Source organism: Haliotis rufescens, unplaced genomic scaffold (assembly GCF_023055435.1).
Source record: "Haliotis rufescens isolate VD_foot unplaced genomic scaffold, xgHalRufe1.0.p SCAF_9, whole genome shotgun sequence".
In the NCBI taxonomy this organism is placed as follows: domain Eukaryota; kingdom Metazoa; phylum Mollusca; class Gastropoda; order Lepetellida; family Haliotidae; genus Haliotis; species Haliotis rufescens.
This window is the reverse complement of record NW_025964383.1, coordinates 16,683,228-16,698,415: the sequence shown is the minus strand read 5'-3', so window position 1 is coordinate 16,698,415 and position 15,188 is coordinate 16,683,228. Positions and strand designations below refer to the sequence as shown.

At 38.5% G+C, this 15,188-nt stretch overlaps 1 protein-coding gene across 1 annotated transcript in view; it reads left to right on the top strand.

The window, feature by feature from the left end:
• Window positions 1-15,188, top strand: part of LOC124119716 (mucin-22-like) — a 106,231-nt gene that overhangs the window by 66,943 nt on the left and 24,100 nt on the right. The window contains exons 28-36 of the mRNA XM_048390558.1: window positions 1,228-1,329; window positions 2,944-3,036; window positions 4,578-4,679; window positions 6,292-6,384; window positions 7,933-8,034; window positions 9,648-9,770; window positions 11,313-11,414; window positions 13,014-13,136; window positions 14,673-14,774. Of these exons, the coding sequence (XP_048246515.1) occupies window positions 1,228-1,329; window positions 2,944-3,036; window positions 4,578-4,679; window positions 6,292-6,384; window positions 7,933-8,034; window positions 9,648-9,770; window positions 11,313-11,414; window positions 13,014-13,136; window positions 14,673-14,774 (942 nt within the window). The remainder of the gene's footprint in view (window positions 1-1,227; window positions 1,330-2,943; window positions 3,037-4,577; window positions 4,680-6,291; window positions 6,385-7,932; window positions 8,035-9,647; window positions 9,771-11,312; window positions 11,415-13,013; window positions 13,137-14,672; window positions 14,775-15,188) is intronic.

Genomic DNA, 15,188 nt, shown 5'->3' with positions numbered 1-15,188 from the left:
GACAATCCAGTGATTAATATCATGAGCATCGATCCACGCAATTGGGATCGATGACATGTATCAACCAAGTCAGCGAGCCTGACCACCCGATCCCTTTAGTTGCCTTTTACAACAAGCATAGTCACCCTTTACGGCAAGCATGGGATGCTGAAGACCTATTCTACCCTGGAATCTTCACGGGTCCGATCCATTCAATTGTCATCAATACCGATCCATGCGATAGGTATCGATGACATGCATCAGCAAGTCAGTGAGCCTGACCACCTGATCCCATAAGTGGCGTTTTACAACAAGCATAGTCGCCTTTTACAGCAAGCATGGTTGCTGAAGACCTATTCTATCCCGGCTGTTCATGGGTCTTTTCCCAATAGAGATATTCTTTTGAGGAAGTATTTGAGTTAACTTGATTCATTTTCAGGATCTGCTTGGTCATAGTTGATGGACATATTCCTCGGGTAACTTGACATGCAATTGTTACTTAAACAATCCAGAAAATATAAACTTTAGTAATTCGGAAATGGGTATCATTATCAGTAAATGGTTTCAATCTGTGCATATAATTTTAAATGCCTTCCGAATACACCACGTTTTGGGCTGAATGCACAAAGATATTTTATTTGTTTGTTTCTTGTTTAACGCGGCACTCAGCAATATACCAGCTATACGACCGCGGTCTGTAAATAATCGAGTCTGGACGTGACAATCCAGTGATTAACGTCATGAGCATCAACCCACGCATTTTGGACACAATGAAATGATTCAACCAAGTCAGCGAGCCTGGTCACTGGATCCTTTTAGTCGCCTCTTACAACAAGCATAGTCGTCTTTTACGACAAGCATGGGTTGCTGAAGAACTATTCCGGCTCGGGTCTTGTTATGTTGAAAGACATAATAATAAAATCCAGCATGAAAATGAAAGTCCCATGAATCTTACAAAAGTTTTGATGAGCATTCTTCAGGCACGGTAGTGCATATAAAAATACAGGGCTTTTGTCTTTTTCCTCACATTCCCAAGAAGGTTCATACTGACATTCATTATTAAGCCTTTTGTAGTTATGGCACTTTTTGAAAAGGGAGTCATCCATAAACTTAAGAACAGATGATTTAATGTCTTGTTTTGTGAAAAAGTGTACATTCTTAACCCATTAGTGAGAAAATATGAAAAGGCCATTTCTGCCAAAGAACGAGAAAACAGATCTATTTCCATTGATGAACATTTTCTTTCAGCCTGCACTGATGCCGGAATCTCATGTATTGTCACAAGCAACTGTAACTCCATTGGAATTATTACTGGTCGCCAGTGTCCAAGTGGTCAGGTTTGCTGTGCTGGTGAGTATTCTGACCTCGTTTGACCTCAAAACATGGGCATTCTTCCCAGGGCATGAACTATTTTCTATTCAACGCAAAGGAAGGTTGATGGTGAGAAGAAATAGATGTAGGAATTGAATTTCCATTATGAGATTTGTTTTTTTTATGATCCTGTGATTAAGGTATTGTGAATAATTTGATAGGAAAGCTAAACGATCAATACAAATATGTAGAATACCTATGAATACCTGCTCCTCAGTGTTCGGACTGTCAAGGAAGTCATTTTGAGAACTTCCAAAGACTGATTTTCATTATACAGTAATTTGTTTTAAAATATAATGAAATTTGCTATATTTGTTAGTTTGTATGTATAAACCTGTCTATATTTATTCTTTGCTTTAACTACTTTGATAGTCCTTTTGAAGTTGGAGTTCTAAGTAAGGATAAGAATTTATGGATGAACAACTTCTTTATTACAATTTAGAGCAACGTTTTCGGTGAAGGTTCACTTGCTTGATAACGGTGTTAGAACCTACACCGAAACGTCGCTCTTAAATTGTAATAAAGAAGTTGTTCATCCATAAATTCTTATCCTTACTTCGTTCTTTATGTTGGCCATATTGTGGATCCTAAGCATAGGTTATGTGACAGCTGGTACGTTTTTCAATTTAAGAGTGAAAGACATGTCTGAGGCGGGTGTTCGTGCCCTACAAATTATGTATGCCTCTCAGGACAAAGGAATAAGCAATCCTTAAAAAGTTTCATAACCACATGTACACTTGTTGCTAAGCATACGGCATTTAGCAATGTACACCAGTTAAACAAAACGGCTACTGTTGCTCTTCCTATGCAATGTTCGTCCCATGATGACACTGGTCGTCAATTCACGTTGATTTACACGTTACGTTATCATGTAGCACAAGCAGCTCGGTAAGCACACTTTTTCATGTCTTGCAGTTGCTGCACTCTGCTAACACTAGTGGCGGAAACAATGTTGACACTTGTACCAAACACCTCTGCTCCGAATAAACAGCAACACTGAACTTCGGCTATGTTTACGTGTTAGCTCGACCACACAATGCACTTGTAGAATGGTTCCAGTCACATGATAAAATTGAAGCAAATTAATATAAAAACTTAATTTTTTTATTTTTTATTGCTGCATGGGTTTATGGATAATCACACATTGAATGGATAATGAAGTGGGACCTATTTCAATAATAAAGAACCTATTTTAGTGGTGTTGTGATGTGCTTAAAACGTAAATATGCCTCTTGACGTAAGGGTGCAGGCAATTAGATGAAACAGCCTGTCAGTAAGCCCTGTTCGTGGATTTTAGGGCGCCGCTCATTACAGGATTCTTTTTAAACCCATCTCTAATAAAACACAAGATCAGTCTTAATTTCAGCATCTTAGAAACATAATAAAGTTTGCTCTACCCCTTTGTATATTGTAAAAAAGAATAGTTTTGCTTTGAGCTATTATGGCGTCAAAGCACTCGGGCGTAAGTGCACTGGTGCTTCAACTGTAATAGAACACGCCAAAACTATTCATATTAAACTGTACATGGGGATAGAGCAAACTTTATTTCTTCAATAGAGCTGTATTTTCATGACATCAATTGTTCTGTTTCAGATGCCCTTACTTTAGCAACAACAACCTTAGCAACAACGACCTTAGCAGCAACGACCGTAGCAACAACGACTTTAGCAACAACAACACTTCAACGTAAGTGGTATGAATTAATATGCAGTCGACTATGGTCAAGTCCACCGACTATGTTTAAGTAGGAAATTCAGGCGCTTCTGAATTTGTCAGCATGTATTTCCCAATAGATTTGTTTTGTTTGTTTTTTTAACACCTACTCAGCAATATTCCAGCTATATGACGGTGGTCTGTAAATAATCGAGTCTGGACGAGACAACCCAGTGATTGACATCATGAGCATCGATCCATGCTGTTGGTTGGTGTGTTGTTTAACGCAGCACTCAGCAATATTCAAGCTATATGACGTCGGTCTGTAAATAATCGAATCTGGACCAGACAATCCAGTGATTAATATCATGAGCATCGATCCACGCAATTGGGATCGATGACATGTATCAACCAAGTCAGCGAGCCTGACCACCCGATCCCGTTAGTTGCCTTTTACAACAAGCATAGTCGCCCTTTACGGCAAGCATGGGATGCTGAAGACCTATTCTACCCCGGAATCTTCACGGGTCCGATCCATTCAATTGTCATCAATACCGATCCATGCGATAGGTATCGATGACATGCATCAGCAAGTCAGTGAGCCTGACCACCTGATCCCATAAGTGACATTTTACAACAAGTATAGTCGCCTTTTACAGCAAGCATGGTTGCTGAAGACCTATTCTATCCCGGCTGTTCATGGGTCTTTTCCCAATAGAGATATTCTTTTGAGGAAGTATTTGAGTTAACTTGATTCATTTTCAGGATCTGCTTGGTCATAGTTGATGGACATATTCCTCGGGTAACTTGACATGCAATTGTTACTTAAACAATCCAGAAAATATAAACTTTAGTAATTCGGAAATGGGTATCATTATCAGTAAATGGTTTCAATCTGTGCATATAATTTTAAATGCCTTCCGAATACACCACGTTTTGGGCTGAATGCACAAAGATATTTTATTTGTTTGTTTCTTGTTTAACGCGGCACTCAGCAATATACCAGCTATACGACCGCGGTCTGTAAATAATCGAGTCTGGACGTGACAATCCAGTGATTAACGTCATGAGCATCAACCCACGCATTTTGGACACAATGAAATGATTCAACCAAGTCAGCGAGCCTGGTCACTGGATCCTTTAAGTCGCCTCTTACAACAAGCATAGTCGTCTTTTACGACAAGCATGGGTTGCTGAAGAACTATTCCGGCTCGGGTCTTGTTATGTTGAAAGACATAATAATAAAATCCAGCATGAAAATGAAAGTCCCATGAATCTTACAAAAGTTTTGATGAGCATTCTTCAGGCACGGTAGTGCATATAAAAATACAGGGCTTTTGTCTTTTTCCTCACATTCCCAAGAAGGTTCATACTGACATTCATTATTAAGCCTTTTGTAGTTATGGCACTTTTTGAAAAGGGAGTCATCCATAAACTTAAGAACAGATGATTTAATGTCTTGTTTTGTGAAAAAGTGTACATTCTTAACCCATTAGTGAGAAAATATGAAAAGGACATATCTGCCAAAGAACGAGAAAACAGATCTATTTCCATTGATGAACATTTTCTTTCAGCCTGCACTGATGCCGGAATCTCATGTATTGTCACAAGTAACTGTAACTCCTTTGGAATTATTCCTGGTCGCCAGTGTCCAAGTGGTCAGGTTTGCTGTGCCGGTGAGTATTCTGACCTCGTTTGACCTCAAAACATGGGCATTCTTCCCAGGGCATGAACTATTTTCTATTCAACGCAAAGGAAGGTTGATGGTGAGACGAAATAGATGTAGGAGTTGAATTTCAGTTGAGATTTGTTTTTTTTATGATCCTGTGATTAAGGTATTGTGAATAATTTGATAGGAAAGCTAAACGATCAATACAAATATGTAGAATACCTATGAATACCTGCTCCTTAGTGTTCGGACTGTCAAGGAAGTCATTTTGAGAACTTCCAAAGACTGATTTTCATTATACAGTAATTTGTTTTAAAATATAATGAAATTTGCTATATTTGTTAGTTTGTATGTATAAACCTGTCTATATTTATTCTTTGTTTTAACTACTTTGATAGTCCTTTTGAAGTTGGAGTTCTAAGTAAGGATAAGAATTTATGGATGAACAACTTCTTTATTACAATTTAGAGCGACGTTTTCGGTGAAGGTTCACTTGCTTGATAACGGTGTTAGAACCTACACCGAAACGTCCCTCTTAAATTGTAATAAAGAAGTTTTTCATCCATAAATTCTTATCCTTACTACGTTCTTTATGTTGGCCATATTGTGGATCCTAAGCATAGGTTATGTGACAGCTGGTACGTTTTTCAATTTAAGAGTGAAAGACATGTCTGAGGCGGGTGTTCGTGCCCTACAAATTATGTATGCCTCTCAGGACAAAGGAATAAGCAATCCTTAAAAAGTTTCATAACCACATGTACACTTGTTGCTCAGCATACGGCATTTAGCAATATACACCAGTTAAACAAAACGGCTACTGTTGCTCTTCCTATGCAATGTTCGTCCCATGATGACACTGGTCGTCAATTCACGTTGGTTTACACGTTACGTTATCATGTAGCACAAGCAGCTCGGTAAGCACACTTTTTCATGTCTTGCAGTTGCTGCACTCTGCTAACACTAGTGGCGGAAACAATGTTGACACTTGTACCAAACACCTCTGCTCCGAATAAACAGCAACACTGAACTTCGGCTATGTTTACGTGTTAGCTCGACCACACAATGCACTTGTAGAATGGTTCCAGTCACATGATAAAATTGAAGCAAATTAATATAAAAACTTAATTTTTTTATTTTTTATTGCTGCATGGGTTTATGGATAATCACACATTGAATGGATAATGAAGTGGGACCTATTTCAATAATAAAGAACCTATTTTAGTGGTGTTGTGATGTGCTTAAAACGTAAATATGCCTCTTGACGTAAGGGTGCAGGCAATTAGATGAAACAGCCTGTCAGTAAGCCCTGTTCGTGGATTTTAGGGCGCCGCTCATTACAGGATTCTTTTTAAACCCATCTCTAATAAAACACAAGATCAGTCTTAATTTCAGCATCTTAGAAACATAATAAAGTTTGCTCTACCCCTTTGTATATTGTAAAAAAGAAAAGTTTTGCTTTGAGCTATTATGGCGTCAAAGCACTCGGGCGTAAGTGCACTGGTGCTTCAACTGTAATAGAACACGCCAAAACTATTCATATTAAACTGTACATGGGGATAGAGCAAACTTTATTTCTTCAATAGAGCTGTATTTTCATGACATCAATTGTTCTGTTTCAGATGCCCTTACTTTAGCAACAACAACCTTAGCAACAACGACCTTAGCAGCAACGACCGTAGCAACAACGACTTTAGCAACAACAACACTTCAACGTAAGTGGTATGAATTAATATACAGTCGACTATGGTCAAGTCCACCGACTATGTTTAAGTAGGAAATTCAGGCGCTTCTGAATTTGTCAGCATGTATTTCCCAATAGATTTGTTTTGTTTGTTTTGATAACGCCGCACTCAGCAATATTCCAGCTATATGACATCGGTCTGTAAATAATCGAGTCTGGACGAGACAACCCAGTGATTGACATCATGAGCATCGATCCATGCTGTTGGTTGGTGTGTTGTTTAACGCAGCACTCAGCAATATTCAAGCTATATGACGTCGGTCTGTAAATAATCGAATCTGGACCAGACAATCCAGTGATTAATATCATGAGCATCGATCCACGCAATTTGGATCGATGACATGTATCAACCAAGTCAGCGAGCCTGACCACCCGATCCCGTTAGTTGCCTTTTACAACAAGCATAGTCGCCCTTTACGGCAAGCATGGGATGGTGAAGACCTATTCTACCCTGGAATCTTCACGGGTCCGATCCATTCAATTGTCATCAATACCGATCCATGCGATAGGTATCGATGACATGCATCAGCAAGTCAGTGAGCCTGACCACCTGATCCCATAAGTGACATTTTACAACAAGCATAGTCGCCTTTTACAGCAAGCATGGTTGCTGAAGACCTATTCTATCCCGGCTGTTCATGGGTCTTTTCCCAATAGAGATATTCTTTTGAGGAAGTATTTGAGTTAACTTGATTCATTTTCAGGATCTGCTTGGTCATAGTTGATGGACATATTCCTCGGGTAACTTGACATGCAATTGTTACTTAAACAATCCAGAAAATATAAACTTTAGTAATTCGGAAATGGGTATCATTATCAGTAAATGGTTTCAATCTGTGCATATAATTTTAATTGCCTTCCGAATACACCACGTTTTGGGCTGAATGCACAAAGATATTTTATTTGTTTGTTTCTTGTTTAACGCGGCACTCAGCAATATACCAGCTATACGACTGCGGTCTGTAAATAATCGAGTCTGGACGTGACAATCCAGTGATTGACGTCATGAGCATCAACCCACGCATTTTGGACACAATGAAATGATTCAACCAAGTCAGCGAGCCTGGTCACTGGATCCTTTTAGTCGCCTCTTACAACAAGCATAGTCGTCTTTTACGACAAGCATGGGTTGCTGAAGAACTATTCCGGCTCGGGTCTTGTTATGTTGAAAGACATAATAATAAAATCCAGCATGAAAATGAAAGTCCCATGAATCTTACAAAAGTTTTGATGAGCATTCTTCAGGCACGGTAGTGCATATAAAAATACAGGGCTTTTGTCTTTTTCCTCACATTCCCAAGAAGGTTAACGTTCATACTGACATTCATTATTAAGCCTTTTGTAGTTATGGCACTTTTTGAAAAGGGAATCATCCATAAACTTAAGAACAGATGATTTAATGTCTTGTTTTGTGAAAAAGTGTACATTCTTAACCCATTAGTGAGAAAATATGTAAAGGACATTTCTGCCAAAGAACGAGAAAACAGATCTATTTCCATTGATGAACATTTTCTTTCAGCCTGCACTGATGCCGGAATCTCATGTATTGTCACAAGTAACTGTAACTCCATTGGAATTATTCCTGGTCGCCAGTGTCCAAGTGGTCAGGTTTGCTGTGCTGGTGAGTATTCTTACCTCGTTTGACCTCAAAACATGGGCATTCTTCCCAGGGCATGAACTATTTTCTATTCAACGCAAAGGAAGGTTGATGGTGAGAAGAAATAGGTGTAGGAATTGAATTTCCATTATGAGATTTGTTTTTTTTATGATCCTGTGATTAAGGTATTGTGAATAATTTGATAGGAAAGCTAAACGATCAATACAAATATGTAGAATACCTATGAATACCTGCTCCTTAGTGTTCGGACTGTCAAGGAAGTCATTTTGAGAACTTCCAAAGACTGATTTTCATTATACAGTAATTTGTTTTAAAATATAATGAAATTTGCTATATTTGTTAGTTTGTATGTATAAACCTGTCTATATTTATTCTTTGTTTTAACTACTTTGATAGTCCTTTTGAAGTTGGAGTTCTAAGTAAGGATAAGAATTTATGGATGAACAACTTCTTTATTACAATTTAGAGCGACGTTTTCGGTGAAGGTTCACTTGCTTGATAACGGTGTTAGAACCTACACCGAAACGTCCCTCTTAAATTGTAATAAAGAAGTTGTTCATCCATAAATTCTTATCCTTACTTCGTTCTTTATGTTGGCCATATTGTGGATCCTAAGCATAGGTTATGTGACAGCTGGTACGTTTTTCAATTTAAGAGTGAAAGACATGTCTGAGGCGGGTGTTCGTGCCCTACAAATTATGTATGCCTCTCAGGACAAAGGAATAAGCAATCCTTAAAAAGTTTCATAACAACATGTACACTTGTTGCTCAGCATACGGCATTTAGCAATATACACCAGTTAAACAAAACGGCTACTGTTGCTCTTCCTATGCATGTTCGTCCCATGATGACACTGGTCGTCAATTCACGTTGGTTTACACGTTACATTATCATGTAGCACAAGCAGCTCGGTAAGCACACTTTTTCATGTCTTGCAGTTGCTGCACTCTGCTAACACTAGTGGTGGAAACAATGTTGACACTTGTACCAAACACCTCTGCTCCGAATAAACAGCAACACTGAACTTCGGCTATGTTTACGTGTTAGCTCGACCACACAATGCACTTGTAGAATGGTTCGAGTCACATGATAAAATTGAAGCAAATGAATAAAAAAACTTATTTTTTTTATTTTTTATTGCTGCATGGGTTTATGGATAATCACACATTGAATGGATAATGAAGTGGGACCTATTTCAATAATAAAGAACCTATTTTAGTGGTGTTGTGATGTGCTTAAAACGTAAATATGCCTCTTGACGTAAGGGTGCAGGCAATTAGATGAAACAGCCTGTCAGTAAGCCCTGTTCGTGGATTTTAGGGCGCCGCTCATTACAGGATTCTTTTTAAACCCATCTCTAATAAAACACAAGATCAGTCTCAATTTCAGCATCTTAGAAACATAATAAAGTTTGCTCTACCCCTTTGTATATTGTAAAAAAGAAAAGTTTTGCCTTGAGCTATTATGGCGTCAAAGCACTCGGGCGTAAGTGCACTGGTGCTTCAACTGTAATAGAACACGCCAAAACTATTCATATTAAACTGTACATGGGGATAGAGCAAACTTTATTTCTTCAATAGAGCTGTATTTTCATGACATCAATTGTTCTGTTTCAGATGCCCTTACTTTAGCAACAACGACCTTAGCAACAACGACCTTAGCAGCAACGACCGTAGCAACAACGACTTTAGCCACAACGACCTTAGCAACAACGACTTTAGCAACAACAACACTTCAACGTAAGTGGTATGAATTAATATGCAGTCGACTATGGTCAAGTCCACCGACTATGTTTAAGTAGGAAATTCAGGCGCTTCTGAATTTGTCAGCATGTATTTCCCAATAGATTTGTTTTGTTTGTTTTTTTAACGCCGCACTCAGCAATATTCCAGCTATATGACGGCGGTCTGTAAATAATCGAGTCTGGACGAGACAACCCAGTGATTGACATCATGAGCATCGATCCATGCTGTTGGTTGGTGTGTTGTTTAACGCAGCACTCAGCAATATTCAAGCTATATGACGTCGGTCTGTAAATAATCGAATCTGGACCAGACAATCCAGTGATTAATATCATGAGCATCGATCCACGCAATTGGGATCGATGACATGTATCAACCAAGTCAGCGAGCCTGACCACCCGATCCCGTTAGCTGCCTTTTACAACAAGCATAGTCGCCCTTTACGGCAAGCATGGGATGCTGAAGACCTATTCTACCCTGGAATCTTCACGGGTCCGATCCATTCAATTGTCATCAATACCGATCCATGCGATAGGTATCGATGACATGCATCAGCAAGTCAGTGAGCCTGACCACCTGATCCCATAAGTGGCATTTTACAACAAGCATAGTCGCCTTTTACAGCAAGCATGGTTGCTGAAGACCTATTCTATCCCGGCTGTTCATGGGTCTTTTCCCAATAGAGATATTCTTTTGAGGAAGTATTTGAGTTAACTTGATTCATTTTCAGGATCTGCTTGGTCATAGTTGATGGACATATTCCTCGGGTAACTTGACATGCAATTGTTACTTAAACAATCCAGAAAATATAGACTTTAGTTATTCGGAAATGGGTATCATTATCAGTAAATGGTTTCAATCTGTGCATATAATTTTAATTGCCTTCCGAATACACCACGTTTTGGGCTGAATGCACAAAGATATTTTATTTGTTTGTTTCTTGAGTAACGCGGCACTCAGCAATATACCAGCTATACGACCGCGGTCTGTAAATAATCGAGTCTGGACGTGACAATCCAGTGATTGACGTCATGAGCATCAACCCACGCAATTTGGACACAATGAAATGATTCAACCAAGTCAGCGAGCCTGGTCACTGGATCCTTTTAGTCACCTCTTACAACAAGCATAGTCGTCTTTTACGACAAGCATGGGTTGCTGAAGGACTATTCCGGCTCGGGTCTTGTTATGTTGAAAGACATAATAATAAAATCCAGCATGAAAATGAAAGTCCCATGAATCTTACAAAAGTTTTGATGAGCATTCTTCAGGCACGGTAGTGCATATAAAAATACAGGGCTTTTGTCTTTTTCCTCACATTCCCAAGAAGGTTCATACTGACATTCATTATTAAGCCTTTTGTAGTTATGGCACTTTTTGAAAAGGGAGTCATCCATAAACTTAAGAACAGATGATTTAATGTCTTGTTTTGTGAAAAAGTGTACATTCTTAACCCATTAGTGAGAAAATATGAAAAGGACATTTCTGCCAAAGAACGAGAAAACAGATCTATTTCCATTGATGAACATTTTCTTTCAGCCTGCACTGATGCCGGAATCTCATGTATTGTCACAAGTAACTGTAACTCCTTTGGAATTATTCCTGGTCGCCAGTGTCCAAGTGGTCAGGTTTGCTGTGCTGGTGAGTATTCTGACCTCGTTTGACCTCAAAACATGGGCATTCTTCCCAGGGCATGAACTATTTTCTATTCAATGCAAAGAAAGGTTGATGGTGAGAAGAAATAGATGTAGGAATTGAATTTCCATTATGAGATTTGTTTTTTTTATGATCCTGTGATTAAGGTATTGTGAATAATTTGATAGGAAAGCTAAACGATCAATACAAATATGTAGAATACCTATGAATACCTGCTCCTTAGTGTTCGGACTGTCAAGGAAGTCATTTTGAGAACTTCCAAAGACTGATTTTCATTATACAGTAATTTGTTTTAAAATATAATGAAATTTGCTATATTTCTAGTTTGTATGTATTAACCTGTCTATATTTATTCTTTGTTTTAACTTCTTTGATAGTCCTTTTGAAGTTGGAGTTCTAAATAAGGATGAGAATTTATGGATGAACAACTTCTTTATAACAATTTAGAGCGACGTTTTCGGTGAAGGTTCACTTGCTTGATAACGGTGTTAGAACATACACCGAAACGTCCCTCTTAAATTGTAATAAAGAAGTTGTTCATCCATAAATTCTTATCCTTATGTTGGCCATATTGTGAATCCTAAGCATAGGTTATGTGACAGCTGGTACGTTTTTCAATTTAAGAGTGAAAGACATGTCTGAGGCGGGTGTTCGTGCCCTACAAATTATGTATGCCTCTCAGGACAAAGGAATAAGCAATCCTTAAAAAGGTTTCATAACCACATGTACACTTGTTGCTCAGCATACGGCATTTAGGAATATACACCAGTTAAACAAAACGGCTACTGTTGCTCTTCCTATGCAATGTTCGTCCCATGATGACACTGGTCGTCAATTCACGTTGGTTTACACGTTACATTATCATGTAGCACAAGCAGCTCGGTAAGCACACTTTTTCATGTCTTGCAGATGCTGCACTCTGCTAACAATAGTGGCGGAAACAATGTTGACATTACCAAACACCTCTGCTCCCAATAAACAGCAACACTGAACTTCGGCTATGTTTACGTGTTAGCTCGACCACACAATGCACTTGTAGAATGGTTCGAGTCACATGATAAAATTGAAGCAAATTAATATAAAAACTTAATTTTTTAATTTTTTATTGCTGCATGGGTTTATGGATAATCACACATTGAATGGATAATGAAGTGGGACCTATTTCAATAATAAAGAACCTATTTTAGTGGTGTTGTGATGTGCTTAAAACGTAAATATGCCTCTTGACGTAAGGGTGCAGGCAATTAGATGAAACAGCCTGTCAGTAAGCCCTGTTCGTGGATTTTAGGGCGCCGCTCATTACAGGATTCTTTTTAAACCCATCTCTAATAAAACACAAGATCAGTCTTAATTTCAGCATCTTAGAAACATAATAAAGTTTGCTCTACCCCTTTGTATATTGTAAAAAAGAAAAGTTTTGCTTTGAGCTATTATGGCGTCAAAGCACTCGGGCGTAAGTGCACTGGTGCTTCAACTGTAATAGAACACGCCAAAACTATTCATATTAAACTGTACATGGGGATAGAGCAAACTTTATTTCTTCAATAGAGCTGTATTTTCATGACATCAATTGTTCTGTTTCAGATGCCCTTACTTTAGCAACAACGACCTTAGCAACAACGACCTTAGCAGCAACGACCGTAGCAACAACGACCTTAGCAACAACGACCGTAGCAACAACGACTTTAGCAACAACAACACTTCAACGTAAGTGGTATGAATTAATATACAGTCGACTATGGTCAAGTCCACCGACTATATTTAAGTAGGAAATTCAGGCGCTTCTGAATTTGTCAGCATGTATTTCCCAATAGATTTGTTTTGTTTGTTTTTTTAACGCCGCACTCAGCAATAGTCCAGCTATATGACGTCGGTCTGTAAATAATAGAGTCTGGACGAGACAACCCAGTGATTGACATCATGAGCATCGATCCATGCTGTTGGTTGGTGTGTTGTTTAACGCAGCACTCAGCAATATTCAAGCTATATGACGTCGGTCTGTAAATAATCGAGTCTGGACCAGACAATCCAGTGATTAATATCATGAACATCGATCCAATAAATTGTGATCGATGACATGTATCAACCAAGTCAGCGAGCCTGACCACCCGATCCCGTTAGTTGCCTTTTACAACAAGCATAGTCGCCCTTTACGGCAAGCATGGGATGCTGAAGACCTATTCTACCCCGGAATCTTCACGGGTCCGATCCATTCAATTGTCATCAATACCGATCCATGCGATAGGTATCGATGACATGCATCAGCAAGTCAGTGAGCCTGACCACCTGATCCCATAAGTGGCATTTTACAACAAGCATAGTCGCCTTTTACTGCAAGCATGGTTGCTGAAGACCTATTCTATCCCGGCTGTTCATGGGTCTTTTCCCAATAGAGATATTCTTTTGAGGAAGTATTTGAGTTAACTTGATTCATTTTCAGGATCTGCTTGGTCATAGTTGATGGACATATTCCTCGGGTAACTTGACATGCAATTGTTACTTAAACAATCCAGAAAATATAAACTTTAGTAATTCGGAAATGGGTATCATTATCATTAAATGGTTTCAATCTGTGCATATAATTTTAATTGCCTTCCGAATACACCACGTTTTGGGCTGAATGCACAAAGATATTTTATTTGTTTGTTTCTTGTTTAACGCGGCACTCAGCAATATACCAGCTATACGACCGCGGTCTGTAAATAATCGAGTCTGGACGTGACAATCCAGTGATTGACGTCATGAGCATCAACCCACGCAATTTGGACACAATGAAATGATTCAACCAAGTCAGTGAGCCTGGTCACTGGATCCTTTTAGTCGCCTCTTACAACAAGCATAGTCGTCTTTTACGACAAGCATGGGTTGCTGAAGAACTATTCCGGCTCGGGTCTTGTTATGTTGAAAGACATAATAATAAAATCCAGCATGAAAATGAAAGTCCCATGAATCTTACAAAAGTGTTGATTCTTCAGGCACGGTAGTGCATATAAAAATACAGGGCTTTTGTCTTTTTCCTCACATTCCCAAGAAGGTTCATACTGACATTCATTATTAAGCCTTTTGTAGTTATGGCACTTTTTGAAAAGGGAGTCATCCATAAACTTAAGAACAGATGATTTAATGTCTTGTTTTGTGAAAAAGTGTACATTCTTAACACATTAGTGAGAAAATATGAAAAAGACATTTCTGCCAAAGAACGAGAAAACAGATCTATTTCCATTGATGAACATTTTCTTTCAGCCTGCACTGATGCCGGAATCTCATGTATTGTCACAAGTAACTGTAACTCCTTTGGAATTATTCCTGGTCGCCAGTGTCCAAGTGGTCAGGTTTGCTGTGCTGGTGAGTATTCTGACCTCGTTTGACCTCAAAACATGGGCATTCTTCCCAGGGCATGAACTATTTTCTATTCAGTGCAAAGGAAGGTTGATGGTGAGAAGAAATAGATGTAGGAATTAAATTTCCATTATGAGATTTGTTTTTTTTATGATCCTGTGATTAAGGTATTGTGAATAATTTGATAGGAAAGCTAAACGATCAATACAAATATGTAGAATACCTATGAATACCTGCTCCTTAGTGTTCGGACTGTCAAGGAAGTCATTTTGAGAACTTCCAAAGACTGATTTTCATTAAACAGTAATTTGTTTTAAAATATAATGAAATTTGCCATATTTCTAGTCTGTATGTATAAACCTGTCTATATATGTTCTTTGTTTTAACTTCTTTGATAGTCCTTTTGAAGTTGGAGTTTTA